The sequence below is a fragment of the Atractosteus spatula genome, chromosome 3, assembly GCF_055471065.1.
Source record: "Atractosteus spatula isolate fAtrSpa1 chromosome 3, fAtrSpa1.hap1, whole genome shotgun sequence".
Lineage (NCBI taxonomy): Eukaryota > Metazoa > Chordata > Actinopteri > Semionotiformes > Lepisosteidae > Atractosteus > Atractosteus spatula.
In genome coordinates this window covers 59,198,807-59,215,483 of record NC_142708.1, presented here as the reverse complement: position 1 = coordinate 59,215,483, position 16,677 = coordinate 59,198,807, and the positions used below count along the sequence as shown (strand labels likewise).

Below are 16,677 nucleotides of genomic sequence, written 5' to 3'. Positions count from 1 at the left end.
TGCTACCACTGTGCTTGGAGGATGTGCAGTGTTGGTCTTGTACAAGATCTAGCAGTTTTAATTTATAGCAAAAAGCCCAATTTTTGTCTCGACTGACCATAAAGCCTTCTGGGACACATCTGCAATATATCTCATGTGAGATTTAAGATTAGTCTTTTTTAGTAAATGCTTCTTTCCTGCCCCTCATCCATACAGGCCAGTTTAGTGTAGGAAGCAGAATATGGCGAATGTACTGTATAAACATTGACTCCCATGTCATGTCGTGGTTGACTTTGCAGTGGAATTCCTACCTCACTCTACTGAAAGAGATAAGTAATCTACTAATTTTTAGCATTATACAGTAAGTTTGAAATAGATTACGTAGATTTGAAATACAAGGTCCTGTTTGCAAGTTCAGACAAATGCAATGTTTTCAGGTAGTGCTTAATAAAAGAAAATATTAATAGGCATATCATAAGGAACTGGATTGTGCAAACAACTCCTATCAATAAAAACATCACATAGTAACTGTGTGTTGGAAAGATTTTCTTTGATTACTTTATGTGGATCTTGATATTATTAACATAATATTTAGTATTAATATTCTAATATACTGTATATAGTAATATATAGTATTTAGTTTTCCTGGAGTCCAGTCATTTGTTACCCCTTTAAAGCAGACTAAAGCTCATAAGTGTTAGAATTAACAATCTGATTTACACAAAATTAAATTTAGAGATGCTGCATCAATGAAATATTAATAGAACAGTCATGCATCCTAAACTGAGATCATGGACAAGTCTCCTTTTCAAAGTACTGAAACACAGGAGAATATTAAAACTCCAAAATAATAAATACCTGAAAGCACTGCAAAAGATTACACTGTCAGATTGTTTTGTATTTTGCTAAAATGTATCTTTACATTTAGCTTTGAAAATATCGGCATTTCAGATACAGTGCTTTTCACAATTCTATTCACTCACTAATTCACTTTCTTAAAGATTGATTACAGAAATGTACTCTTTCTAAAAAAAGAAAGACGTCTTTCAGAGGTTTACCGAATGGTGACTTTTCCTTGTGAACAGCTATGATAAAGACTCCAATGGAGTTTACACAATAAATGACACTTATCATGTCTGCAAATATAACTGTGTTGGTTTATTTCACTCTGATAATGGGGCCTTTAATATGTTTTCATGATGAGTCAAAAACGAGGAGGCATATAAGGTTTTGAGTTGCATTTTAGGGGGTTATGAAACTGACCTAGTATGCCACCCTAATATGAAACTGGTATGTGGCATGCATGTGTGGGTGTGGATTCTTGTCCGTTATCTACAGTGGCACTTCTTTTCCGTTCTTTGAAACTGCCATAAAATATCTCTTGACAAAAACAAGAAAACTTTAAAAACAACCTATCTATGGGTGTGTGTTGGTCACCGATCTACCTCAAGAAACCAGGAGTAAATTGCTTGGTTTACTCTACCAGGCCAGGTCTCAACCATTCCTTTTCTCACCTGTCTAGAGCAATGCAACACAAGTGCAGTATGGATGCAGTGGTCAGCATGACATCCAGCGATGTTCGGACCAGGCAGAAGGTTTCTCCATACTCCCAGTAGCCCTTGGATAATTCTATTGCAGCAAAGGGCATGACAACCACTGCCACCAGGAGATCAGCAAATGCCAGTGACACAATGAAATAGTTTGTCTTCTTTTTTCTAAAAAAGAGGGAAAAAAGAAATACAGCAAATCTGCCACTGTCATTCATCAGCTTTTTACCTCTTTTGGTCTGAGCCTAAATGGCATTTGATCTTCTATCTCTCTATATAACTTTTAGCCTACTCCACAAATATTACACCACTGTATCATCCTAAAAGAAGATTAATAATTGTGAACTTTCTTAGAATTTCTTTGATTTCTCTAAGTGTGAAGGGATTTAAAATATTATTAGTTAACAGTGGGTTCAGATTCAAAGCTCAATTAATTTATTGTACGAAGAACTAAGTTAAAGGGAGAAACCAAATACCTTCAATAGAAGTTTAAGGGGGTGCCACATGATCAAGATTAAAATCTGAAAGGTGGCATGTGTAATTATGGATAAGCCACTAACAGCGATAAATTACACATGTTGCTGATTTAAGCCGACAGCAAAAAAAAAAAGCTTTTTTATGTAAAGAATTAGACCAACTCTTCACCCAATAAAGTGCAGTTCCACCTGTTTTATACACAACAGCCATTATGTGCCCCTGACCCTACTGCGCAGCATGATCTGGAGAATTGACAAAGTCTTTCACCAGTTTACCTTAAGGTTAGCTTTTAAAAGGACAGAGTAATAGACACCAGAATGGATTCAGCCAGGATTAACAACCCTACTCTCGCGAGCAGTGTAAGTAAAAGTCAAGAATGGAGGTAATCAAGACCTTGGTTTAACATCTCATCCAAAAAATAGCACTTACTGAAACACAATGTACCAGTGATCATACTGTGGATTGTGTTTTTGACATTCTGGTCCAGAGGGAAGAGTACCACCTACTGGTCAACCAATACCACTTGCAACAGCATTCTGGATGTCCTTTGACTCCCAACCAACACTGAATAGGCTCTTGTTTAAGTTCTGAGATTTGACAAGATCAGGCTACAAGGTGGATCTGCTGCTGTCATAGGCACATGGAGATATTATCACATGGCAATCTGGGTCATTATCTTCTTAAAATTTGTATTTTGCCCTCATAGTCAATGTTAAACAAATGTTTAAATTTAAATCCATTCCTATGAAGAGCTCTTTTGTTCATCAGCCCCCTCTATACATACCAGAAAGCAACAAACTCGGTAGTAGTTTAAATTAAGTATTTTAAACAAAGATTCACATTAAACAATTTCCTTTGAATGTGTGTTGAAAGCAAAAGTCAGATAACAATCAATGATGTGATGAGTCAAAAAAGTACTGAAATATCAATTCTAAATGTGTAAGCAAGGGGGGGGGGGGGGTGAAGCTTTAAAATTGAGAACAATGCTCGAGTATATTTTAAAAAACAGGCAAAACGAAAACAGATTCTTTCACGGTTATTAACATGAGTTAAAAAATACATGAAAAAAAATCTCATGATCAGTTCTAGCAGTTCAAAGATCTGCCTTTTTCGCTGCTTGGAAGCCCGTATGTTGAGTGATCTGTACCTTTCTCAATGCATATTTCATTCCAAGTTACAAGCCTTTTTGATTAAAAACATCTTTATTTACTGTATTACATTTTGGATCACAAAACATCCAACTAGTGCAACTGTAAAGCAAAAGAAAATGATTCAGAGCTTCAGATTCTAAAATTACTGGCACAACATTTGGACACTATGCTTCAATGTTTGGCAGTCATTTATTAAATCTGAACAGCAAACTACATTTGGTACATAGACATACCAAATGAGCAGAAGGAAGCTTGTGGAAGATTGTTTGATTTGCATATTTAGTTTGTTTACTTAATAAATTGGGAACCTTGAAATCTTACTAACAGTTTAAATTTGGAGTCAGTTTCATTGATAGTGGTTAACCTTGTGCAGTTCTGTGACCATTATGGGAAAGGATTATAGTGGGATAGCAGCTGTAAAACTGTGAAATGTTTAAGAAAGAATAATTATTTAAGTCAGGAATCTCTAGTACAGGCCCTGGAGCCCACTACTTGAGTTAGTTTCACCCTGAATCAACAGTTTATTGCAGATTAGGAACATTTGTAAAATAAGCTAGTAACATGCAAATTATCAAATAGGAAATTTATTTGTTAAATTAAGGAAACTTTCTGTCATTGAAAGTTGAAGACTCTTGTCCTTAATGTTAATTAAATTGCTTAATTTGAAATAAAGCATATGTGTAACCTATTATCGTCTTTAGAAACTGATTGGACACCTCATATAATTATTTTAATATGTGAAACATTTTAACACACACCTCAGAAGTCAGCACTTATTGTAGCTATTTTATACATTTACTGTAGAGAAGAAAACAAGGAGTAATAATTTTTCTTGAGCACATTTATGTAAATAAGATCATGCAAAAATGACAGAACAAAATGATTCCCTCCTACAGCTATATTTCTTAACTGCTTCTTCTTTTGATAACTTTATGAACAGCATACTCTTCTAGTTTGAGTTTCTCTTCTATGCTCTTATATAATGTTATATAATGATAAAGATGGCGCTTTGTGACTGACAACCCAAAGAAACAGTACATGAATGTCAATTTATTCCTATGTTTCCAGGAAAGCCTTTTATATCTGGTGAGGGTCCCTGCAAAACCACAGCCTACTCCAGAAGCACAGGTTATGACACAAGACTATACTGCTGGATCTGACAACTGCAGAACACACAAACAGGGACAATCAGGAGACACAATCTGAGGTATCCAGTGCAGTATGTCTTTGGATGGAGGGAGAGAATGAGAACAGCCGGAAACACACACACAACACACACACACACACACACACACACACACACACACACACACACACACACACACAGATGGACACAAGGAGAACATGTAAAGTCCTCAGAGTGGGTGCCTTGGGCTGGAAACAAGTACCAGAGCTGTGACAGAATAGCACTGCCAGGCTGCTCTGTTACCCTCTAAATGGATGTGTCCGGTAATCACAATCAGCCATACAGTACCATGCTCCTTAAGATATATTCACATGTTCATAATCATGAGCATGGATCCCAAAACTGTGATTACCAGAACATCTGGAATAATTATTGGCTGGACATCTAAAATAATTAAAGGGTATTTTCATTACCTTAATGGGTTTTCAATACATTTCCAGACATGAGCTCAGGGAGAGACAGGTCTTGAGATGTGAAAGGGGAACTTTGTAAATGTCAAATATTTTTCCTCTGCAAATGGTTTGATAGAATATGATCCATTAAGGAAGATGAAATTATGAAATGATCTAATGACGAAAGTGATAAGAAAAATGTGAATCTGTTTTTCAAGGAAAAAACATCCACTTTCTAACCCTTTTATCGAATTCAGGGTCACAGGGGAGCCAGAACCTATTCTGGCAAGCAACGAGCGCAAGGTGGGATACACCCTGGATGGGATGCCACTCAATCACAGGGCATACACAGACACACAAACTCACACCAGGACCAATTTTTTCCAGAAGCCAATTAACCTACCGGTATGTTTTTAGACTATGTGAGGAAGCCAGAGCACCCACTGAAAACCCATGCAAATATAGAGAGAACGTACAAACTCCACACAGATAGCACCTCAGGTCCAAAACTCAAACCATGACTTCAGCACTGCAAGTCAGCTGTGCTAACCACTGCAGCACCGTGCACCCCCGTAATACTGTACATACCTTTTTATAGCATTTCAGAGGTGCTCTGAGGGAATGTGACGTTATCAGTTTAATCTGATGGGAAAAGTTCCATTAAGTGGAAGCATATCTATTAAAAAAGAATGTTCTCCATCATGTAATGCGAGCAGACTGAAACAGTTCTCACACATGTTTGCTAATGTACAGTGCTTTACTTACTGAATGGCCTTAAATACCATAACAGGAGAAAATGGGAATTTAACAGCAAGAAATATCCCTTATCAAAATCTATCTTAAATTTCAAATGACCGGTCTCTTTTTAGCAGGCTATGTAAATCCAGGTGTGACATCAAGATGATACAGGTCTGGAGCAGTGTTTTGTGTAAATCTACTCTCACCAGCAGCGCTGACACTTTTATAGAGTGAGGGGTTGCACATATACAATAAAAGAAAAATAAATAGCTACAAATACTGTAAATTGGAAACTGCAAACATGTGGGAGCTCTTGTATCCCAGATATAGCAAATTAAGTGAGAAGCTTTGCAAAAACATGAGGTTGTTACCTTTCCTTTATTGTGATAACAAAGGTGTGGTATCAGTAATCATGATGCAAACCATATGGTAACAGAAAATACACATCAACATACAGTACATAATGTAGCCATGGTCTATGAGGTAGTTTTAAGTACCTGGTACTCAGTAGCTGGCCTACTTCACATTTCAGTGGAAAATGAAACCAAACCACAGGTAACACATTACCTTCACTTTCTAATCTGTAACATCTGTGCACAAATTATCTGAAAATGTATTTAAATAATTACTTCCTTACTGCACACACTTGTAAGAATGAATGCATTGTGTTGAATGCATCAATTGATCACTCATTCATATTGTATATCAACTCTGTATCACTAAATAGGGGTTGCACTCTGAAAGTCCTAGTTTTTATTTTTATGGGAAACCACATGCTTACATGCTGCTCCACATGGAGAAGTGTCACTCCAAAACAGAAGAAAAAAAAACATTGGTTTGATGTACTTTTGAGCTCTAATACTAGATATTACATTGTACAAATGCCATGCTGAAAAAAAAAGAAAAATGGAAATTGAAACTTGCAGAAGATCTTGCCAAACAGATGACTCAATTTTTACAGAAAAATGTTTACTGAAACCACTAGCTCCTTTATACAGTAAGTAACAACCCTCTCACTCATTTTATTTCATTTTTAACCACATGAACTGCATCATCAGTGTGATTAATATTGTAATACAAGGACATAATGCAGAAAATATATAGTGGTACTATTGAATACAGCATGCCCAAGAAAAGAGTATTGAATTATTATTATTACTCTTAGTCTAATTATTTACAGATCTGGTTTTCTTTTAACATTGTGCAGTAGCTGTAGTAATGCTGTTCAGCTGCCTTTGACTGGATGTTCCATGACCACAATGCTATGGCTAGCTACAGTATGTATTTACAGCACATTAATAAACCTGCACATTAATAGCCAGCATTGTAACTACAGTATCTCTTTAGCCTAATGCCAAGGGCTGTGGGGAAGCTGTGCTTACTGCTATGATACAATGTTGCAAACAAAACATTTACTATGCAATTAATTTTCACAGATTTATCACATCTGTGAAATATATGACTTGTAAAACTGCACACTGCTGTACACATTTTACTGGTCGAGGATAAAAGAAACATAGTACTGTAAATATCACTTTTAACTTAACCTGTGACTACACAAATTTACTCAATATATTTTAAACACCTATTGGCTGATACTGGATTATACATAACTGGATCTTTCTGAGTCAGATGTACTAAGGACTAAATTCCAATTTTCAATACTTGTGTTTCAAGGTTTTCTACCTTCTCAAATGAAAAACAGGTCGAACTCTGACTGTAATCTGATCTTTTTCTGTATTTCATCATACTTCAATTAATACCAGTGCTATCCACACTACAGTACAGTACTATACTAAGCCACATATTGTCTTTATTTTTTTTTTATCAGCAATGTATGTTAGGGCATTCTCTTCTTTCTGTAATGTGATATTTCGGAAACAACTAGTTTGATAATTTATTGGGAAAATCTATTGATGTCAATCTGAGAGACTGACCATACTCATACTAGTCAATATTTTTTCTTCAGTAGTTTAGTCAAATCCTAATTAAGGCAGAGAGGAGGCATTGGGGTAAGTATTGACATACAGTAACTCACCTGGATGAAAAATACAATAGGGTCTTAAAGCCTGGTCTATTAGAACCACTGATGCAATAAAGCCCGGGAGTCTATCAAAGGCAAACATGAGGTGGAAGAAGGGATGGAAAAATGAAACGTACGACGTGTGATATTTATACATACTGTAGGCAGGTATAAGTGGGCAAGATTAGGATTTGACCTCCTCCTCAACTTTTGTTTTAAACCCCATTAAGGGGAGAGTTTCTGCTCTTCATCTTGACACCTGCTGGGCACCTGATATTTTTTACCCATTTGAGTCTCCTATCTTCTGACAAGAGCATGAAATTGGCTTATTTAATGGGTTATTTAGGTCTGGGTGTGCATGAGATAATACCAATTGTACATGTGGTCCAAAGGAGGGTTTTATCTTCATATACACACTTTCTCTTTCTTTATATAACATCCCTGTTTAATCCTACAACATTATTCCAGAGGTCACATTTACAGGGGTAATAAGAGACGCCAATAAAACAGTTTCTTTCTATCACTTACGCACGTTCCTACAGATGCCAGATAAAAGAAGAAGTGCATTTACACTTACAGGGACTGAAATACAAAGGGCTGCATGGTAACAACCCAGCAGGAGCAAACATTTGGCATTAAAGGACTATGTATATCACTTCTGCTTTTCTACCCATTTATACTTCTACCAATAGAAACTATTTCTAACATAAGCTTCCTAACTATAATTTGTTCTTTTTTATGTATCCTGAGAAAACGTCTGCAGGTACTGTTACATGTCCTTCATAATTACAAACCCAACCTGGTTTGTGGACCTCAACTGTAGCTCAACTACTGTAGCGCTTTAAAAAAGACAGGAGACCAAAAGGAAGGCATACAGACAACAAGCATCTCTAAATGATTAATCAGCAGCTTCTCTGATTGTGGACCTTGTGTACTGGACCACAGCTATGCTTGCATGCAGTAGCTTGAGATACGAGCTCTATATTTTTCTGCTGTTATTAAGACCTGTTATGATTACAAAAAACATATACACTACAAATACTTGTAGTGGGCATATGCTAGATGTCCACAAAAAACCACACCCAAAATGTGTACACAGTGTTTTGTACCAATTTGAAATAAACTCTAAAAGTTTGGATGTGAAGATTTAAGCTATGCAATGATCATCATTACTTATTATATTTTCTTTCTTAAAATTAATCAATCAATTTTCCCTCTGAAAAATCAATAGTCACATTTGTGTTCGGAAAGTGGTAAATAAAGCTGCAAAATTTTGGATAACACCATTAGTTCCGTTTCATTCACAGTGAGTGTTTTGGTTAAAATATTATTTTTAAGATTTTGGTAATAAACGTGGAGGTAGATCTGTTTATCTTCTGAGATGTTGTGAATCCTCCTGTCCTGCTTTTAATGTCAGAACAGGTGGATTTCAGTGGTTTTATGTCCAAAAACCTTGAAGCTCAAACCTAGTAGCAACTGGATATTTTACCAGGACAAAATATGGTGAAGCTGAAGAATGTCTGCATGGAGAAGAGAATCTAACCATCTTTTTGAAGAACTAGAGCCTACAGTAAGCTTATAAGTATATATTATATATACGTAGCATCTTCTCAAAGTTTTTAAAGCTAAACAAAGCTGTACAAAATATGGAATTCTGGCTTGAGGATAAATTCAGGCATTATATATTTAGAAATATAGGTCTGAATATTTACAATACAATACTTATATGACATTTGTTCGGAAAGAAATAACATACATGAGTTTTTCTTTGCTAAATCACACTTTATGATGTGTATATGGATAAATCTGTACCTCAATATACAAATTTATTTAACTCACAGTTTGCAAAAATAACCTCCTCTGATTGTTGCAGTTCCTTTGGGTTCAGCAAATGTACGCTATGATTTGTATGCTAATGGGATTCTTCACACTGTATAAATCACTCCACAGTACTACATTCTAAATTCTGTAACTGCCAGTTTGTTTTCATAGCAGCAAAATTCCAGATTGTATCAAGTGGCAGATATTCCATTTGATAAATTCCAATTTCTATGCAAATGTAATTTATAATGTGGCAGGACTAAATAATGCTGCCAATGTCCTCCCTTTTCTAATAGATAGATGCTATATCCAGTACAGGTCTTAGGGCTGCCGATGCCTACCCCGGCAAGCAACAGGCGCAAGATGGGGTACAGTCCATCGCCCGGCACACACAGACATGCACACATTCACACCAGGGCCAGTATATTTCCCAGAAACCATTTAACCTACTAGTACAGGTATGTGTTTGAACTGTTGGGAGAACCTGGAGGAAACCCATATAAACATGGGGATTCCACAGAGCACAATCAATGCAGTGCTAAATATGTGCTCAGAATTTTACACAATTTACAAACATAATAACAGAATGTCAAAATGGTAAGATTCTAGTCTAGGTACAAATATAGCAAGACATGGATGAGATAAACTCAATCACAATGGTAACACTGTGTATCAAAAGGAACAGATTAAAATGAATAAGCATAGATATGCACACAAAGTCATCCCTGTGTGGAAGAAATAAAAACTGGGATGCTAAGAAGAAGGCCAAAAAATTAAAAACTAAAGAGGAGAAAAATGCAACTTAAATCTGTACAGGTAGAAACTCCCACTCATCCATTAGTATACAGCAGGAAACAGTCTGCTGTAGTCCCAGCTCCCCAGGCTGCTCTGGTAAATCTCTTACCTCAGCTGTCTGTCTTTGCAGAGTGCCACCATGACAAGGAGGTTACCAAGGACAGTCATGATTATGATGAAAGCCAGGAAGATGGTGAGAATAATCCTCTCTGCTGGGCTTAATTCTGCATTTACCTCTCCATTTCTTGAACTGGGGAGAATTCAAAAATAAAGCCAGAATAGCACCGAAAGATAAACTACTGTACCTCTCAGGCAAGCCCTGATATTGTATCACACTTTCACTATAGTGTTTCTTTTACATTCCCTGTAATCTCAGTGGTTTTAAAAATGAATTCACTGTTTACCACCTTCATGAATATTTAGTATAATACATCATGACATTATTATACTCTAGTGAAGTAAACTGGTAACACCATTGTAAGGCAGTAGTGAAAGTAGTCTAATATAAAATGTAGAAGAAAGTTCTTGTGGTTTACAAGTGCCATGCAAATTTATTACAGAGACCTTATTACAGATGCCATTACCAAAGTTCTTGTTCACATGCCTTATTACAGTATTTGATTTTTTCACTTTGGTTGTTTCTTTTAATTATTTTGTACTAGGTATTCAAATATTGTGCAGGCCAAGCTGGAGTTTAAAAAGACTAGTCAAACGCGTCTGTCAGACAAAGCCGTATAACACATTACATGTCTGTTAGGTTCAGCTCTGTGGCCATCACTGGTCATCTGCATGGGTTTCAGTTGATGGGACGCCTCTGCAGAAGAAACCACAGTCTCCCTGTAAGCAAAATAATATATTCATTTAATTAAGGCAGATATAGCTTTTTTTTGGAAATATGGAAAAAGTAGCTTTTTCCTGTTATAGTTTATTGTAGTTCCTCACTGTTAATTCTAGTGGAAGAAATCTATCGTTGTTATTATTGCCATCATGCATACAATGCAGTATAGTATAGCTTTTAAAAATGTATTGACAGAAGTCAAGCAATGTATGTAGTAATAATAATAATAGTACAGTATATTTAAAAAGCATTATCTTCTGTCTCCTACAGTCTTGATGACTCTGACCATAGACTCTGCAAGTATTGTGTACAGTATACTGTAAAAAGGATTTGGAGCATCCCCAAGCGAGTTTTAGGAACATTTACAGTATCAATCCAGCGTCTCTTTTGTGTCTTTTTTGTCGTACAAACAAAAAGCATTTTGTTTAGTTAAACCCCGTCAAGGTCTGAAAATCAGAATGTTGCAGAAAAAATCTAATGCCATCTGTTCTTTTTATTTGGCTTTTTAATTTCTGTGTGTGCAGTGATGTGTGTTGTGACTTATTCCCTGTTGCTGTGTCAGTATAAAAATGGTGCACTGAGTACTTCATGTGGTAAAACAACTTTTAAAAAACACTTCTTAACCGTGATAACAAAGGAGTGAAACAAAAGGAGTTAGGTGAAAGCAAATGGATTTGGAAATGTTTTAGATGTCATTTTTTAGCGGAACAAGTAACAATGGGAATATTCTGAGGAACAAGAGCAATTGACAATGGCATGTTACCTAGTTTGAATGTGTTTGCCAATGACAACCACTGGGATGGGAGCCCTCAATGGAAAACCATGCTGCTGCTCTAAGCAGTGTTGGTTGACTTTTAACAAAATGAGAATTTCCAAACTAATATATGATCACTAGTGACACTATGCTGTAGGAGATGCCATCCTAGCTGGTCATTAACAAGCGCTATTTGTGTTCAAGGATGTAACCCCAGTCCCCTGGATAAATTTCACATGGGGTTAGTCTGGTCTTCGTAAGGTTGCCATGTAGTGGGGCTGCTAGAGCATACTGCTAAAGCATGTTGTGTATCATCCAGGCATGAAAAGTGCTATATACTGTACGTGTAAGAAATTAGCTATATCAGCTATATATTTGTTTTCCAGCAAAATTCAATATTATTTTTATAATTCATAGCTTTTAGAGTCCAACTGTTTTCAATTTGTTTGTCTATCACCTCATATGAGGGCGTCATTTTCCTTTTTACAAAGATTTAAAAAATGTCATAATTAGTGTAAATGTTGTTGCATTTTGGTGTACTGAGATATATTATCTTAATAGATTTAGTGGTTGACAATTTTAGCTCTGATTTCAACTCCACGTGAACCTTTCCTTACTTCTGCGTCTTGATGCTCCTTAAAACCTATGATAGCCAACAGTGAAATACCTTTCACTTTTCAGGTCCCTAAGCAAACAGAGCCTGTCTCATTTTTTCATTCCAGTCACTGGGTTAATAGAACTGCATGAACTGCTTGTTTGACATGGCTTTGTGTTGATGAAAACCTCTATTTCTAAACTTGACTAAACAGGCTGATAAGACACGGTTAAGTGACCACTGCTGCAATGTGGTCTTTTTGTACCCTTTCAGCTATAAATAGTAGCACCAAGCTGGGTAAATCTTACCTGATGCCTGGGAGCAATGCACACATTTCAATTTGGAATGCTCTGAGTTACCACAGAGTAAATAAGAGGAAAGTACTTAGTATTTACCCAGCTGCAGGTTGGTCCTTCCTCATAGCAATGGTAACTGAGTAGCCTGTTTTTACTGAGCTTGTTTTTTTTACTAAATACTAAATCAACTGAACATCAAGTTAATTTTAATGGTTTGTTTTTTCTTTTGGTTTTGATATGATGGCTGCACTAGGCAGTGCAGTTCGCAGTTCTGAACCCTTAACAATACCAAACACGAGTCCTGCGCAAGTGCCTTGTAGGTTTTACATTAGACTATGTTGTGCTGTATGCTGGATAAAAAAGGAAATAAATCACCCCCCCTAAATTTTAGGTCATGCTTCTCTTCCCCCAAAGAAATTAATCTAACCCTTCATGTGCCTTGGTGTGGTGTTCACAAGTGATTTCAAGTGGAAGTGTGAGGTCAGCTGGAAAACGTCTGCAGAGCTGTGGTGTGGGATGAAGATCATTGCTTACAGGGAAATTTATGTTCCCATCCAAACCTACAGTCATGAACTATAAGTAGCTACAGGATGGGCAAGATCTTGAATACAAGCACCAAGAAAAAAGATTTCTTCTTAGGAATGTTGTTCTTACTCTCTATAACAGAGTAAGTGGTTTGGCTTGCCAGGTAAGGCTCGGATAAAAATTGCTACTCTGATGGATTGAGAGGAGCCAGTTGAGGCAAGGAAGAGGAACTGTTGCAAAGCAAAAATATGTTTTGTCCTCTTTCCTTGAAAGCCACCCTCTCTCAGACAAGCAGCTTGAAAATACATGGATGAATGGATGAATAAAGTGTGTGGGTAAACTTGCAGCTCATTTCCTCCCTCAAGGGTGTCTAACTTGCAATAAAGGAAGTCGTTGGCATTGTAATCAAAAACAACTGTGCTGGAGGTGACTTTGCAATTCAACATATGCATTACAGAAACATGCTAGGACAGAATAGGTTAGGGAAAGCCAAAAATAAGAAACTATGGGATATCAGGTGGAAAACAAAGCGGATTATTATTTGGTCTTCACCTGCATTTGCATCTACATAAACCAGTGTTGGAAGCAATGGGTTTTATTTCAACCTCAAATCTCTTTTCACTAGGAATGACAACACACAAGATTGAAGCGTCATGAAAGGATTATTGAGATAAATTTTGGCTTAATCCACTTGGCTGAGGGTAACCTCCCGGCCATAGGACAAGGAGGCCAGGATCCCCAGAAGAATTAAGCGGGACCCCAAACCACCAATGCAGAATTCTGAAAGCATGGAGGAGGTGAGAAGAACTCGTGGTGTGAACTGTGGGTCATTGCAGACGTTGGATAGGAGCTGGGGGAGTGTTTGTTTAGGGTTATTGTATGTAAAGAAGGAAGACTTACAATGAAGGATGCAGCCTTGAGTTGGAAGAAACATCCACAATAGTTCGGATTTTCGAGAACTTTGTAAACGGGAAAGGATATCACCGGTATTATTAAATTGACTAAAAATGGCAATGTTATATGAACAGATAAGGGCCCAAGTTTTCAATTGTGCCCTCAAAAGCAGCAACGGAAATGGAGACTCCTTCGCTTTATTAGTACTGTGAATAGAATCACAGGAAGGGAGGTAAACGGCAACGCCTTGGCCTTCTATAACCATTGAATTTGATAAGAGTCTCCTGGGCAAACTGAGTGAGTGTGTAGTGCTGAGGCGTGTAAACCTGTTAACGTGTAACCTCTTGGTATCCGAGGCAGATTTTAGTATAAGGTACTAACTGCTTGGATTCTTACAGACTTTGGAACAGGACTGAAAGCGCTGTTGACCACTCGATGAATCCATGTGGGCACAGTGGAGAGGAAAACAAAAACTCCCATTGGGAGAAAGTAAACCTCTGGGGGTGCCCTCCCTCCAGGCAGCTAATCATTTTATCTGTGGCAGATGTGGCTTGAAAAGTGAAGAGAGAGCAGAACTGGAGCTGAGAAGTTGGCATCAGTAGCAGCACAGAATGAGAGGAATGAACCCAGGGCCAAATTGGACGCCGGGGATAGAGACACGAAAGTGTCAGGGACACGAGAAGTAGGACTTGCCTTAACGAATATCAAGCTCTAGTAGCAGCAGAAGTGGACACCGGGGATCAAGACGCAATGAGACGAGGACACAAGACATAAGGGCCAAGTTGGACTCCAGGCACAGAAACACGAATGAGACAGGGACACGAGACACAGGACGACTGCTGACTGTAGCGGAGGTAGGATGCCAGACAGACCCGGGGCCAAGGAGATGGCCTCAGTAGCATCGGAGATGGGAGGAATGAACCCGGGGCTGAATTGAATGCCGGGGATAGGGACACAAGATGCAGTTAAATGCGCAGGAGAAAAGTGAGATTAAACGTACATAAAGGAAGAACAGAGGGGGCTGGAGATTCAGAGGGGGTGAGGTTAGACGCGATGATAAGGAAAACAAATACAGACCGCTGAATGAAGAAACACGGGGAGATTACAGAATGGGTGGTCATGGAATTGGAGTGATGGTGGCTCAGAGGTTCCGTCCAGCTGTGAGCTGAGCAGAAGCATGCTGAAGAGGCATGGTTATTTATTATTCTGTCCGAAGTTCAAAGCTTTTTTTTTTGCTTTACGCTTTTTGCTTTGCTTTGCTTTAAACAGGTTTGTGGGAAGCAGGGGGAAATTGCGTATTAGTTGCACTTTTCTCTTCACTGCTCGTGGCTGGAAGCGTGCTCCACGCATAGGGAATGAATGCGACTAACGTTAGTAGTGCGGGTGGCGAATACGAAATAAGCAGCTTTTTTTTTCAAATCCAGAGCATGGGTCTATGGACGCAATGGGAGGTTCAGCAGGTCTGCAATGGCAGATCACGATCAGATGACGTCATTGGGAGATGTGGAAGTTTACTGGGAGCGCAGGATACGTTAAGTATATCTTTGATAGGAAAATGAGTAATATCCCTAGATGTACGTCCTGAACGAAAGCTGTTTAAACGTAGTTTGGTGACGTTGTGCTACTGTCCGGCTGATAACGGGAGGAAAGGTTTTGAATTCAAGATTTGTAAACGTGGCGGCGAATGTGTGTTTGTCCATTTAAATAAATAAAAAAACAGAAGTAACTGGATAGTCGAACGCTAGGCATTTCAAAAGGACGGGTTGAAGCTGACAGATGTTGAAAAGCGACGAAGAGTCTGATCAATGGCTAGCTCGTACGCAGAGAATGAGAAAATCTGCGGTTTCTGGCTGAGATCAACTGTGCATCGGAGCAGCAAATGGGAATATTGATTGTGTTGATCTCGTACATATTGATAGCATTTTGGGAGAAGAATGGATGTCAGGAGCGATTGCTAATTTCTGATAGCTGAGTCTGATTGAACTTGGTTGTTGTCCTCCCTCACGAACTTTTGTTATAAATTCCATTAAATCATGTTTGAATAACAATGTTTTCTGACAAAAAAACCCATAAACTCACATAAAACATCTCTTAAAGAAAACTGTAAACAAATTACACGCCATTGCACTCTCAGTGGAGTAGAAAACATTTTCATGCTCAGGCCTGAATGTTCATAAGGTTGATAAAAACAGAAAATGCCTGTGATTAATACTGTAAGTATGTCTCCCATAATATTGACATTCACATCACATTCTGATAAATGTTCCACTAGACCAAAGATTGAATAATAATGATTTAATACCCAAAGAATGTAAATGCTGTAAATGTGTGGGCTATAAAGTATTTGTTTGTTAATGTAGATTAAGGTGTTGAACAAAATAAATGTCAAGGATGATTTTGAAGTGGAAAATGCAGAGTTTAGACACAAAATAGAAGAAACAGGTGCCTCCTTGTGGATTATTTCTTTTTCAAAGCATTTATTGAAATCCATAAGTGTGTTTATTTCAGAACACAGTTTGAAAATTTGGACAGTAGCTCTTCAAAATTAAATGTAACATGATGGTATCCCAGCTACTGTATAACAGACAGCATGTAAGTAAAGTCTACAATTATATCTATTTAGGGCTAAACTATTGACCAACTTTAAATAAATTACAAAATATTCA

General features: G+C 37.6%; 1 protein-coding gene across 1 annotated transcript in view; it reads right to left on the bottom strand.

Moving 5' to 3' along the window:
* Window positions 1–10,884, bottom strand: part of LOC148838042 (5-hydroxytryptamine receptor 4) — a 71,706-nt gene extending 60,822 nt beyond the window's left edge. The window contains exons 1-3 of the mRNA XM_088911592.1: window positions 10,856–10,884; window positions 10,219–10,359; window positions 1,494–1,694 (exon numbers count right to left, since the gene is read on the bottom strand). Of these exons, the coding sequence (XP_088767718.1) occupies window positions 1,494–1,694; window positions 10,219–10,359; window positions 10,856–10,884 (371 nt within the window). The remainder of the gene's footprint in view (window positions 1–1,493; window positions 1,695–10,218; window positions 10,360–10,855) is intronic.
* Window positions 10,885–16,677: the final 5,793 nt, after the last annotated feature.